The 14,783-nt window shown below is 34.5% G+C and overlaps 2 protein-coding genes across 4 annotated transcripts in view; one reads left to right on the plus strand and one right to left on the minus strand.

The window, feature by feature from the left end:
• Positions 1-7,360, minus strand: part of Nipped-A (Transcription-associated protein Nipped-A) — a 33,927-nt gene extending 26,567 nt beyond the window's left edge. For 2 of the 3 annotated variants that reach the window (XM_090115276.1, XM_090115271.1), the window contains exons 1-14: positions 7,030-7,360; positions 6,536-6,841; positions 6,256-6,450; positions 5,920-6,086; positions 5,605-5,840; positions 5,038-5,242; positions 4,625-4,810; positions 4,173-4,449; positions 3,701-3,922; positions 1,414-3,225; positions 1,118-1,316; positions 782-1,017; positions 383-623; positions 23-224 (exon numbers count right to left, since the gene is read on the minus strand). In XM_090115276.1, coding sequence (XP_089971402.1) covers positions 23-224; positions 383-623; positions 782-1,017; positions 1,118-1,316; positions 1,414-3,225; positions 3,701-3,922; positions 4,173-4,449; positions 4,625-4,810; positions 5,038-5,242; positions 5,605-5,840; positions 5,920-6,086; positions 6,256-6,450; positions 6,536-6,841; positions 7,030-7,176 — 4,631 coding nt within the window. In that variant the 5' untranslated portion in view covers positions 7,177-7,360. The remainder of the gene's footprint in view (positions 1-22; positions 225-382; positions 624-781; positions 1,018-1,117; positions 1,317-1,413; positions 3,226-3,700; positions 3,923-4,172; positions 4,450-4,624; positions 4,811-5,037; positions 5,243-5,604; positions 5,841-5,919; positions 6,087-6,255; positions 6,451-6,535; positions 6,842-7,029) is intronic. The other variant, XM_090115281.1, reaches the window with a different exon arrangement.
• A 543-nt stretch (positions 7,361-7,903) lies between these two features.
• On the plus strand, positions 7,904-14,603 carry PlexB (plexin B). The gene has a single exon (XM_090115288.1). It carries the CDS (start codon positions 8,036-8,038, stop codon positions 13,718-13,720), a length of 5,685 nt encoding a protein of 1,894 aa, XP_089971414.1. The 5' UTR covers positions 7,904-8,035; the 3' UTR covers positions 13,721-14,603.
• The last annotated feature ends 180 nt before the right edge of the window (positions 14,604-14,783 follow it).

Below are 14,783 nucleotides of genomic sequence, written 5' to 3' on the forward strand. Positions count from 1 at the left end.
ACGGTATATTTTTCACTCTTACCTTAGTAAAAATTTAACAAGTGGTTCTCTGAATGGTGAACCAGCTTCAATCATTAGTGATTTTTCCGTGTGGAATATCAAACGACAAAGAACGTCGATAAAACGGGGTGAAGCGGCGGGTATTTGATGGAATATTCCAATCAGTATAATTATCTTCTGTTCATTTTCCATGTTCTTTGAAACACTTTGAAGGAAGTTACCACCTAGAAACAAGAAGGAAAATTTATCGCACAATATCATTTTACAAACACATTTGCACTAGCTACCCTATACAATGTATATATATGTATGTATAGTATACAAAATGGTCATCAATTCTTACTTATTTTGTAGTATAAAGAGAACATACTTTATAACTCACCTCTATTCGTCTGTATAGAGTAATCTAGCAATTTCTTGAGCAATTGTAACAATTGCTCACACAACTTCTCGCTAAACGTTGAAGGGAAGAGCTGCGTCAGGTAAGAAAGTCTCTTAGCGCCGTTAACACTCAGATTTCTATGGTCACCAAGAGTCAGTAACAATGGGCGCATCACTGGGTGTACCATCTCCATGTCTATTTGGAATCCAGATAAAAACTTCTGCATGCATTCAAATCCAGCCTAAAGAAAAAAATATAATTTTAAAATTAGTGTTCAAGATAGAACTTTTTTTAACGTGTATTCACTACCAGATCATTTCATTTAGGAGCACGAAATGGTTTACAATACTGCTATTGTTCGTAACAATTTTTAGCACAGATCATAAAAGTAAAACTTGCCTGTTGTAGTTCAGTATCATTCTTTTCCAGCGATTTGTAAAGCACTTGGAATATCTTCTCACGACATAATTTCTCTTGTATATAATGGCATGCGGCCAGTGCTCGTAACGCCGAAATACGTAAAGGTATTAGGTTCACGCCCTTGTAGCAAGGAAGCTTGCCAAGCATTGAGTCCTCAGCTTCACATAATGATACCAACTCACGGAAGAACACTTTGTGCTCATTTATGTTTAAATCTGTTAAAAAAAATAAAATAAAATAACGATATTAGGAAACACGTATTTCGATTTTCGGTATAAAACACGTTTTTCGGTACAAAGATAAAATATATTTTACCAATTGTGAAGAGTCTGGGCTTTAAAGTTGTGCAGAATGTTGTCCCGTCCATCAAACCCATTTGCGCATTTGCAGGCTGATGTCTGAGCAAATGTTTCTTTGGCGGAATTATGTCAGCGAGCACCTCTCTGTGCGGGTCCATGACATCAGTAACGGATTTATTCTGTAGTTGTGCTATGAGCTCCAAAGATTTCATTGCCTATAAAAATCCCACGATTTGAAAATTTGTTCACAATACATAGTATATTTGTTCACAACAAAATAATCGTAAATATTACAAATAATGTATACATTACCTGTTGCCGGACTAATAAATGTGGACTCGTAACTTGCAATACAAGCTCTTGTAACACATCGTGCAGAGCGCGCGTTCTCGCAGCGGCTACTTCTGCTTCTTGTTCAATACCATGTCCCCCGGGTCCCGTCACACAAACGCGAACCAAACGTTCCAAGTTCACGGTAGCCATATCTAAAGCTCCGGATGAAACTTCACCAGTCAAATCCATCATCACGAAAAGAACAGCCTTCAAAAATGTAAACACATGCTTGTAAACCCATTCAGGCGCCATCTTCTCGAACATAAACTTCACAGCGATACATCCTCCTAATTTAGCGTACCACGCACGCTCATAGCAAAGTGCTGACATTCTTTCAGCCAAATATTCCATAAGGGGCAGTTTACATGCACGCTCTTTACTTCCAAGAACAGTTGCTGCTGTCTCTATCATCAGTACAAGCGCCAAGTGACCAGGCTTGCAGAGTTCCTTTTCTTCGTGTCCCATTACCACAGCAATTGCATCTACTAATACGAGTGCATCTAAGCCTTCTTTTGGCCCTCCTGATCCTGCAAATGGACCGGCCTCTTGTGCTATTGCCACTAAAGTGTAATGGCGTACGAGTGAAACCATTGTTGGTAAAACGTGATGACGAAGTTCTTTAATTGCTGCAGCAACAAACATTCCTGTGAGGGCTGTTTTGTGTGTATTTCTCACAATAGAATTAGAACATTTATAGTAAGGTCCATTTTGAGGTGGAATCTTCCCATCAAGGAAATTGGGATGATTAAATAGTTTTTGTAAAGTAGCGCGATCGTCATCTAAATTGAGAGATGCCGCCAAATAGCAACGAAGTACTTCCCAACATTGTCTGCGATAGAATGGATCTGTTGTGCTAGATTTTAATGCAGAGAATGCAGTTTCTATAACTTTGTCAACTTCAAAATCGATTGGTTTTGCTTGGTCTTGGAAATACGCTAAAACAGCTGGAGGTGGTGCGTCTGTTTCTCGGTATTCTAATCTTTGTGGTTCAATCATCATCTTTCTATTTCCACCGCCAAATTTTCCAAGAACCCTAAATGCTATCCGCGCTACTTCATTATTCTGTAAAGTCCTCCAAAGAGCCTGCATTAAATCTGCTCTAACTGGTTGAATATGTTCATACAGAAAATCAGGTTGCAAATTATCGACACATAATTCTAAAGTTCTAAGACCCTGTGATATTAATGTGTGTGATCCGTTTAACGCTGATACTAGTGGATCCATCAGCATTGGTAAATAAGGCAAAAGACTGCTTAATCTAACTGGAACAGTTAGGCATAGTTCAACAAACAAATCTTTCATGTGCTGTTTGTGAAGTCCACTTTGTAGCCTATTTAATCCTTCCAGTAAATTTGGTAATAGTGGCAAAAATTCTTGATAAAGCAAGTCATGGCTTCCACCTCCAATAGAACGGAATAGAGCTCTCAGAAGTAAGAAATAATTATAAGGCTCTTTGGCCGTCATAGCATAATCCATAGCTTTATTAACTATGCTGTGTAAATGAGGTCGTAACATCTGCTCATTTTCCGTGGGGAATAGACTGACGGAGCCAAAGACCAATTTAAATAAACGCAAGTATAAATTAGATCGTTCTATATTCGAGCCCATTTCTTCCATTCTCTTTAGAAGATATTCTACTAGTACTGTCGCAAATATTGGCGATGTAGCTGGATTAGATAAAAACGTGTTAGCTATGATTTGTAAAGTTGTGTTCTTATTTATCCTCTCTACCATGTGAGATATAGTTGCAGTGAAAATTTCTTGGAACGTTTGAGGATTCATCATAGAGAACTGAAAAGACAAAGAACAAAAATACTTAATATTTTTTTCTAAAGACATATTCTATTTCATAAAACAGAAAATAATTACATATATAGTTGACTGTAACTTCTGAATTCATATATCAGGTTTGAGAAGCCATTTGATATTGAGGTGGAAATATCGAAGTTTATATCAATGCAGCTTTACCAATCATCAATATTTAATTTAAGGGTACACGGACTGCTTCAAGCAGTTGACACCGACGGCTGGAAGCCGCGACTGCGCGGTGAACTATGGACAATCATTCACTGCCATACAAGGACTGATCGAGCCGTCGCGACCGCTTCAAGCCGTCAACTGCGCGGTTTGTAGCTACAGCTCGAGCAGTCAACGACCGCCGCTCGAGCCGTCCGTATACGTCGCTCAGCCGTTAACTGCTCGAGCTGCCCGTGTACGGCCCCTCTAACATAAAACATTGTTATAAAAACGACAAAAATCAACTCACCACGCCGCTAAAATGCTCGAGCACCTCCTTCTCCTCCTTCGACCTGACATGTGGCTGTGCGGGCGGGTGTGCGGGCGGGCGCGGCGCCGCTAACGTGTATATATCGAGGGACTGCAGCCCCCACACTACTAGGCGGATGTAGACCAGTGTTTCTCGAGCGCTTAGCTGCTTCTGGCCGGTTATGGTACTGGTTGTGGTGCCCTCACCGGTTGTGGTGGTTTGCTATGGGGATAATTGATTTTTATTGTGTTATTGTCAATTATTGTTGATTAATACATTTGTGAGTATGGCATCAAAAACAAAGCGGTAAGCTGATTGCAGTTGATGTGATAAAAGGAAGATATTAATTTATTACAAAATAAATATATAAATACAAAATGAGTTATTTAGTTTAATTATGCAGTCGCTGTAATTTTCAGGTTCATAAATTATATTACACACAAGAGTATTATTAGTAATAAATGTAACATACCTTGCAAGAAGCACATCCCCATGTAATTGTCTTTACACCACACACTAACGTCTTAACCAAAGTTCTGTAATCTCCAACGTTCAAGTTGCTCATTTGTGATATTGGGAAGCCTATTTTAGACTTTTCGTCTGCTTTATTGATGCCATCTAAGAAGTCTGGTGATGGTTTCTCATCTTCCACTTTAACTTCAACAGTGGATGTACTGGGTGTAGTCGCTGTAGGAGTAGTCGGGGTAGCCCCATTTGTTGCAGGAACTGTTACTGGGGTTGCTTGTTTACTAAAAAATAGAGTTCATAAATTATATCCAGTTAATTCTTGAAACAAATATTTATAAAGTGATACTTCTATTTTCATTGTTTCATTGTGTTTTATGACAACATTTTTAACAGCCACAAAACCTTTATTTTTTGTCTAACATACAAAAGTATCTTATATTTACAAGAAAAACTTACCATTTAGCCATAAGAGCTGGAAGTTGTAATTTAGAAATAGTTTTGAATTTCAGAACAAAAACTTCCAAAATACGCATCAACAATTGCCTTCCTTGAGGTTGAGTACTTGCTGCATTTTCACTTTCCGACCTTTGACGGATACAATCCACCAAGTTAAGTAATAACTTGCAAGACATTGTTTGAATACTGAAACAAAATTATTAATAAAATTTTGTAATTTGTATACAATACTCAATTGTCAATAAATACAATACTTAATTGTCAATAAATACAATACTTAATTGAAAATTTGCAATAGGTATACAATACTTAAGGCCACTTTTTGAACAGAGTATTTGACGTTAAGAATGTCTCAAACTAATTTTTAATTCTCAATTCAGAAACCTGCCTTTAGAATTAAGTTTATTTCTTACCTTGTTGGCAAGGACTCATCATGTACATTTTTGGAGAACAAGTGAGCGGCTATTGCCAAGTCAGAAAGTGGTAAGTGCTGTCTCACATGGTGCACTAAATCAGCCAGTGTTGAATATGCTAATGGACGCAATGATTCATGCACCGTCCATCCGCCACCAAGTAAAACTTCTTCATCAAACAAACGCTCCATGTAGGGGACAAATTCTAAAATAAAGAGATTGTTTTACAATGTTTAAGCTAATAATACAAAAATAGACAATGTTACCATTTTTTTGAAGTGAAACTTCTTTATCGGGGTTGGACAAAAATTTAGTGTTACATTTTTGCGTTACGCCGTACGCGTGCCATTTTTGCGTTACGCCATACTCGTGACATTTTGCGTTACGCCATACTCGTGACATTTTTAAGGTCATAAAGAAGTTTAACTTCTTACGTACGTACTCTAGTACACGCATACATTTTTTTATTAATGCATTTCTTTATTGGAAGCTCTTATAAAATACTTTTGCAATTATGCATATAAGTAAAATATTAAAGTATTATTGAGACAAGAAAAGATTACTTACTTAATCTTAAATCTGTTGCCAAAATGTGTCTTGTAGCAATAACTAATTCTTTCCTAAGATGGGCCACTTCTGGTGGACATAATGTCAATAGTCCAATGATACCTTTGACCATCATAGTAGCATGATTGGCTATGGTATCTTGATATATCCGAATTATATAAGCCAAGAAGGCTAAAGTTTTAATTTGAGCACCCATGAAGTCAACAAAAACTTCCTTATTAAATGTAGCTGACTGTCTGTAAAGAGCAAAAGAAAAATCCATTTTAGTATGATTTATAACTTGACAAAAAAGTATATAAGTGTAATGTTTCTTACCTAAGTGTTGAAGTTGGTTGTAGAGTAATAGTTTCCATAATAAGAGGTATGAAGTTACTAACTTCTTGATGAACATTTTGTTTGTATAGCTGATACATTAGAACCACTATAATTGGTAGTTCTTGTATAACTTTCAATGATAAAACTGACCTTGGTATTAAATTGTACTGCAAAAATAAATGTTTTTTACATTATGCCTTCTAATTTGATAAAACATTATTATATTTATTAATCCATCAGTCCCCGGAATCACAGACACAATAGATAATCTATTGTGTCGCGCCCCGATCGGGGCGCTCGGTGGTCAATGGGTTAATAAGTATTTATATGCATTACCGTTACAACACTGCCATCTAACAACTTCTTTTCTGTATGAATTGGTGCTGTAGTATAAGTCTCTTGTAGTAATTGATCAATATTCACTTCTGATAAATCTTTAACCCTTATAGATGGTCTGGGTTCAAATATTTTTGGCAAATGATTTGGTAAGTCAGAATATATTGCCTTAACCCATTGTAAGAACTTGTGAATCTGAAATTTACAAAATATTATAATTATACAGCGAAATTACATTATAAGTTAATTTTTTCTTGAATTTCACATTTATTTTACTCACATCTACTTCAGCGCAGTAAGCGGGTCTATATTGTTTGTGCAATTCCATAAATATTTTGAGACAAACCAAAACATTTTCTTCATTTTCAATCTCCATCAATTTTAACATTAAAATTAATATACTCTTAACGTAAGGTCTAAGTGTTTCACTTATGGGCAAGCGATGTATCATTTCCAGAATGAGTTTTCTCACTTGCTGGATGTTATATTCCGCAATGAAGTGTGGTTCACCTTCTTGTAAAATTTTAAGGAATATTTTCAATGAATGATCTAGGAATTGAGGGTATTGTGGAGAACTTAAAATGACCTGAAATAGTAATAAATAAGCTTAAATTAACTTTAGTGTTACAGAGATAATTAAACAAGAAAGTAAGATATTTTTATTGCTAATAGTAACAATATTGTAACTAGTAATAGAAGGTGTTATGACTTGAAAGTGGATATGCAAAATTACAAAATGAAGGTAATATTAAAATTTTTAGAAGGAAGAAATACCTCAAAATTCTCGCTTAGCTCTTGTGCCGCTTTTAATTTTATTTCATCCTTAGCTCCCGGGTCTGCAAGCATGGTTACATAGCTTCGGTATGTATTCATTTGAGTATGCGGGTCCCCCGGCCCTCCGGCTGCCATTGTGGTCATCATTTTTCAGTTGGTATGATACCAAATTGAAGTATAACAATGTACTCCAATTCAGAATAATCACATTGTTAATGTAAGTATTTTTGAAAACGTTAGGTTCAATATTTATTAAATAATTTGTATTTTGTACAAAAGTTAAGGCATTCGACACTGATATTTTTATCGATAGCCAATACTACTGATAACGATTAGTTATTACATTATGTTGCAAAAACAAGAACTAAATATCAAAAGTTACTTTCAACTTTGTAAATTTTATTATTTCTTCTATTTTGGCATGGCGAAATGCCTATCTTGGCCGATCTAGGATTTTGAAGCTTTGTAAGAGAAATAAGGATGTACTCGTTCATAAACATAGACTATAGAACAAAAAAAAAATCGATAATTATTCTTAATAATTTAAATAATTATTATTGCGTCCTTTATATTTTAATATCTGATAAAAATATAATTAATCCTGTGATTATTGTATTAAAAATAATATTTGAACGAGTAACTTAACTCATCACTACTGTCTACTTTTGATTTAGTTGTGGATAAATAGTAAAAAAAGATAAAATTATTTAACTTGCTTAACGAGTAATTATGCAAACATTTTCTTTCGTTATTAATTAAGAAATATTTCATCTCCAAGATAAATGCTAAAAAAGAACCTTTCTAAATCAACTAAATGTCATAGTCCAATTAGTATACCATACTAAAAAAAGTATTCTATTGTTTATACCATGTCATCGGCGACGGCATCGATGAATGCTTTTCTATTATTTTTTTAAACATAAAATGGGTTGAAAACGAAAAATAAACAGTAGTGGTTGTGAAAAAGTTTAAATACATTTATGTGAGAAGAACTTAAAATGTGATCATGGCTGCTTTTGTGACATTATTAGTCATAACATTTTGGCTCCGCTGCACAATGGTGTATGGATTTGATTTCATATCTCAATATCCCATGCACTCAAATGAGACATTCCAATTTAATCATCTTGCTGTTGATAGAGTAAGTGGTCAAGTGTATGCTGGGTCTATAAACTGGCTACATCAACTAAGTCCAGACTTGAAACCTCTACACGTAATTCGAACAGGGCCAAAACTTGATAACCCGATGTGCCATGCAAGTGGGTGCCCGTCGACTGATATACAAACTACGTTGAGTGATAATGTAAATAAGATATTAGTAATAGATCACGAGTCAAGGATAGTAATAGCTTGCGGATCATTGGCGCAAGGGTCGTGCTTCAAATATAAACTGGGTGATTTATCAGCGAAAGCTGACTTTGTTCCTGAAAGTGTTGCAGCCAACGATGCAGACGCCTCCACTTACGCATTTATTGGGCCTGAAAGATATACGTCCTTGGACCGTTTTAATGTATTGTATGTAGGAACTACCTTCACAAATAATGGAGAATACAGGCATGACGTTCCTGCAATATCCAGCCGCGACCTGATGTCGTTAGAGTTGGCAAAATCAACTTTTTCCAAACAGAGTTCTATTCAAATTGATGTGAAATACAGAGATAATTTTTTAGTGCAGTATGTATATGGGTTCAATGCAAGTGACTATGCCTATTTCCTAATTATTCAAAAGCATTCCCACCTAGCTGGAAATGAAGAACTTGGATATGTGTCAAGATTAGCGAGGACTTGTGTTAATGATGACAACTACAATAGCTATACAGAAGTAACATTAGCATGCCATGTTAAAGAAGAATCTAGTGATGGTAAGAGTGAAATTGTCAATTATAATCTTGTACAAGATGCTAAAATTTCTAAGGCTGGAATTAATCTTGCAACACAATTAGGTATAGAACCTGGTGATTCAATTCTAGTAGCATCATTTAGTCCATCTAAAGGTATTAGTAATGAACCTATGTCAAAGTCTGCTATTTGTGTATTTTCCTTGCAAGAGATAGAAATTAAGTTCAATGAAAATGTTCATATGTGTTTTAATGGTAGTACTAAGGCACGTAATATGGGATACATATCAGGCATGATATCAGATGGTAAATGTCCCAGTGTAGGATCAGTTGGGAATATACTTAACTTTTGTGAAGTAGGTTTAAAAATAAGTGGTCTATATCCTATCAAAACTATGGCAATAATTAAATGGAATGATACTCTAATAACATCAGTTACTATGTCTGTTACTGGTCTGCATACTGTAGCATTCTTAGGCACAAATAGTGGAAATCTAAAAAAGGTATTGATAGATGCAGATAAGGCAATACAATATTCTGCAGATATTCTTTTACCAGGTCAAAAAATACTGCCTGATACAACATTGTCCCCATTTCAGAAAACCCTCTATGTTCTAGCTAAAAATACAATTATTCAAATACCCACAGAGAAATGTGCAGAATATAGCAACTGTTCCTCATGTTTAGAATCAAATGACCCCCATTGTGGCTGGTGTTCCTTAGAAAAACGATGCACCGTACAAAATATGTGTCAAAAGGGAACACAAAGCGCCCCTAGGTGGCTTTCTCAATATACGGGACAACAGTGTATTGATTTTGAGCAAATTCTACCGGACCGAATATCTGTCAATGAAGTTACTACTGTTCAGTTAGTAATTCGCACATTACCTGAATTACCATTTGGCGCTAAATATAAATGTGTTTTTGGAAATGCACCAGCAATTGATGCAGCTGTCACATCAAGTGGTCTTGCTTGTCCAACTCCAGATATTAAACACAGGCCAAAAATTGCCCAAAATCAAGATCATGTTTATGTACCTTTGTCTGTTCATTCATCCGAAACAAATAAGGATTTTGTTTCTCGTAATTTTGCTTTTTATGACTGTTCTAAGCACACAACTTGTCATTCATGCATAATGAGTGAATGGGCATGTAATTGGTGTATTTATGATAATAAATGTACACATGACATTTCAGTATGTCAGAGAACTATTATTTCTGGAGAAAATAATCCAACAAAGTTGCTGAACCATGGCATTGGACATTGTCCTAGAATTAGGCAATACAAAAAACCTATATTATTACCAAATAATGTACCGAAAGAACTAGAACTTGAAGTTGAAAATTTGCCTCATTTGCAACCTGGTCACACAGGTTTCCAATGTATTGTTAGCATTGAATTGGCAAACATGATTTTACCAGCGAGAGTAGAGTCAAATCATTTTATAGTGTGTGATAAAACTATGTACTCATATGAAGAAGATGTTGGTGAATATAATGTGAGTGTGAAAGTTTTTTGGAACCATAAGCATTATATCGATACTATAACAATAACACTATACAAATGTGAAATATTAGGCTCTCACAGAGACCATGCTGACTGCTCACTTTGTATAACAAGGAACACTGTTTATCAATGTACATGGTGTGGTAATTCTTGTTCTTACAGTGAATCTTGTCTTGAGAGTCCTGTGACTGAATGTCCTAAGCCTCGAATTGATATGATAAAACCCCTCAGTGGTCCAGTGGAAGGTGGAACTATTTTAACTATAGAAGGTAGCAATCTTGGTTTACGAGTTGAAGAAGTTACGGGAAAAGTTCGCATTGGGGATGTGCTTTGTGATATTGTTGACTTTGAGGTATCTGTTAGTATAACTTGTAGGACTGGACCATCTAACGGATCTGCAATCTTACCAGTTATTGTGGAAAATGATGCTGGATATACAGAATCATCTGTATTGTTTAGCTACAAAAACATTAAACTTCAGGGCATCTATCCTAATTTGGGTCCAGTTTCAGGAGGTACTCAATTAGCAATAGGCGGACAACATCTCAATATAGGATCATCAGTATTTGCATTTCTAGATGAACTGGCATGTGCAGTTAATAAAACACAAACTTCTAACAGCAGACTGATTTGTATTACGCCAAAAGCCAACACACCCCGTGTAATACATACTTTAACAGTTTCTATAGACAATGCAAATCACACTTTGTATGGTGATTTATTCAATTACATAGCTGATCCAACAATAATGGAAATAAAACCATTAAAGAGCTTTGTTTCTGGTGGAAGAATGATAACAGTTCATGGCACTAATTTGCATACTATTCAAAAGCCTCTTATGTTATTATATTATGGAAATGAAGAACTTCCTGTAAACTCCACACCTTGTGTTGTTCTTAATTCCAACCAAATGGAATGTCCCAGTCCTGCAATTAACAAGAAATATTTAGATATATTACAAGCCACAAAGTCACAAACAAATACTCCCCAAATTGCTATGAAAGTAGGATTTGTAATGGATAATGTTGAAACTATGCATGATTTAGAAAAATATTTTAATCCACCAAGAACACATATGGTTTTTGTAGAGGATCCACATGTTTATCATTTTCCTAATAGAATCAAATCATACAAAGGTGATCCTTTAGTCATTGAAGGAGAGAATTTAATAAGAGCCAGTGATGAGTCGGATGTAGTAGTAACAATAGGTACTCAGCCTTGCAATGTTACAAGTCTTACAACACAACAACTACTCTGCACACCTCCAGAAATTCAACCGGCAAATACAGATGAAAATGGATTCCAAATAAATGATATTAATTTGCCATTAGTGGTTGTTAAAATTGGGAGGAATTTAAGATTTCCTATAGGATATTTGCATTACGAATTATTAAGAAATTATAATTTCCCTCCAGAAGCAATTGCTGGTATTGCGGCTGGCACATTCTTCTTGGTTTTAATTTTTATGATAGTTCTAGTCATGTATAGAAGACGCAGTACAAAGGCGGAACGCGAATATAAAAGGATTCAAATACAAATGGATACTCTCGAAAGCAATGTGAGATTAGAATGTAAACTAGCTTTTGCAGAATTACAAACAGATATGTCTGATTTGGCTGCTGATCTTGAGCATTCTGGTATTCCAACACTTGATCACGTTAATTACGTCATGAAGGTATTTTTCCCCGGTGTATCAGATCACCCTATACTTAATGTCCAGCGTCAATTTATTAACACCCCAAGAACAAATTACGACGCTGCTATGATTCAATTTGAACAGCTATTGAACAATAAATGTTTTTTGTTGTCTTTTATAGATACATTAGAATCACAAAAATCGTTCAATATTAGGGATAAGGTAAATGTAGCATCGCTATTAATGATTATACTTATGGGCAAAATGGAATATGCAACTGATATTCTTAAATCTCTTTTAATGCGTCTTATTGATAAATCAGTATGTACAAAACATCCACAATTAATGTTGCGTAGAACAGAAAGTGTTGTAGAAAAAATGCTCACTAACTGGATGGCACTCTGTATGTATTACTACCTTAAAGATTACGCTGGATCATCCCTTTTCCTTTTATTTAAAGCAATAAAGCATCAAATAGAAAAAGGCGTCGTTGATGCTATAACTCACGAAGCTAGGTATTCGTTATCAGAAGAGAAACTGCTTAAAGAACAAATTGATTATTCAATTGTAACCTTACACATAATACAAGATGATTTTGATGATAAAGTACAATGCAAAGTGTTAGATTGTGATAGTATATCCCAAGTTAAAGCGAAGATATTAGATGCTTTATTTAAGAATACACCATTCAGTATGCGTCCGTCCGTCCATGAAGTTGATCTAGAGTGGCGACATGGTAGAGGTGGTCATGTCACTCTCCAAGATGAAGATGTCACTACTAAAACTCTAAATGGTTGGCGAAAATTAAATACGCTAGCCCATTATGGAGTAAAAGAATCGGCCATCATGTCCCTTATCCCCAGGCAAAATGATAGCTTTAACACGCCATATAAAATACCCTGTAAAAATTGTACTGGAATTTATTGTACAAATTCACACATACGTGTTTACAAAAATGATATTACTGATCAAAACGTGCATTACTTTCACTTAGTAAAACCCATCGAATATCAACATATCGTCAATAAATCTTCAGAACATAGTCATAAAGCCATCCCAGAAATTTTCCTGACTAGATTATTGTCAACAAAAGGTACGGTGCACAAGTTTGTCGATGATTTCTTCGGAACTATATTAACTGTTAATGAAGTACTACCCCCAGCAGTTAAATGGTTATTTGATTTATTCGATGACGCTGCACGAACGCACGGCATCGTAAATCCAGAAGTTGTTCATGCATGGAAATCTAACAGTTTACCCCTAAGGTTTTGGGTCAACCTAATTAAAAATCCTGATTTCATATTTGATATAAACAAAACGGCAACTGTTGATTCATCACTATCAGTGATTGCCCAAACATTTATGGACGCTTGTTCTCTATCCGAACATCGGCTTTGTAAAGATTCTCCGTCTAATAAATTGTTATTTGCAAAAGATTTGCCATCATACAGGGATATGGTTATCCACTTTTATCAGGCCGTATCGCAGTTACCTCAAGTAACAGACCAAGAGTTAAGTACGTCAATGCAACAGCTTTCAGTTGAACAGTTGAATGAATTTGATACGTTATCTGCTTTAAAAGAATTGTACATCTACGTTAGTAAATATAGAGAACAAATTGTTTTAGGTCTAGAAAATAAAATGCACTTAGCTCATAAATTAGATAACATAGCATGCACTATGGAAGGGGATCCAACATCCATATGCTGACTATATGATAGTAATGTAAGTCACGATTTGATTGCATTTACATAATTTATTTTATACACTACATATTCTGTAAAATAAAAGCTTTAATTTATTATTAAATACTCAGATTTAACCCATTTGTAAAGAAAGACTGTAAAATACCAGTTCCGTATTTCTAGTTAGAATGTTATAACTTTAATAATAGAATATTTTTTTCAGTGGATAATATGAATTACGTCTTATTCAAAATAATATTCTGTGAAAATTAATTTGTACATAAAATTGCGTCTTTTTTCGAATGATCTATTATTGGCTATTACAAAAATTATGGTTAAGCCTTTTAATCTCCTTGTGGCCATATTTTATTATCTTGTGACATTTTTATTAGTAAGTGAATGTAAAATTTATAATATTGTATTATTGATCTCCTTTATATTTTGAATGATTTCCTAAAATATATGGTCTGGCACTGATTTTAGTATGTATTATAATTAATAACGAGTACATATATTATGCTGCTAAAATACTTAAAATTGATGTGTATTTGCTAAGATTATATGTGTAAAGAGAATGTAATTTTTAAGAAAAATGTTGTGATATTTGTATTTGGAATAAATATAACGTTATTACGATAATTCTATTGTTTATTAACGTTATATTTTAAGCTATATTTGTTTATAATCTTACTAATTTTTAACACAGAATCTCAATTATGCTCACTATTTTATTTTTCCTCAATTATTTTAATTTATAATAAGTACCATGATTTATTAGTTTTCTTTATACGTCATTATTATTCCAATTACAAAGTAATATAAGTATAGATGTAATTTGTTAATATATAAGGCAGCGTAAATTCACCCGTCTCTTAAAATTTTATATTATTGACTTAGAAATATACTTATTTATCGAACAAGTTGGTATTTTTATTTAAAAAAATCCTGTTTAGGGTAATTTATATGCGGCCATGCGGCCATATTTTGACTGGCAACCTAGTCGATAGTATATATTCTCCTAATTATAAATATACATAAAAATTCGGTTTTCAGCAAAAAACCGATGAACGCACTATAATCCTATATTT

This window comes from Colias eurytheme, chromosome 2 (genome assembly GCF_061535395.1).
Source record: "Colias eurytheme isolate Ceu_HAF_F1 chromosome 2, ilColEury1 Martin Lab GWU primary, whole genome shotgun sequence".
In the NCBI taxonomy this organism is placed as follows: domain Eukaryota; kingdom Metazoa; phylum Arthropoda; class Insecta; order Lepidoptera; family Pieridae; genus Colias; species Colias eurytheme.

What these genes read in the sequence shown, in the direction of transcription:
- PlexB (XM_090115288.1), top strand. Translation starts at nt 8,036, where the DNA reads ATGGCTGCTTTTGTGACATTATTAGTCATAACATTTTGGCTCCGCTGC.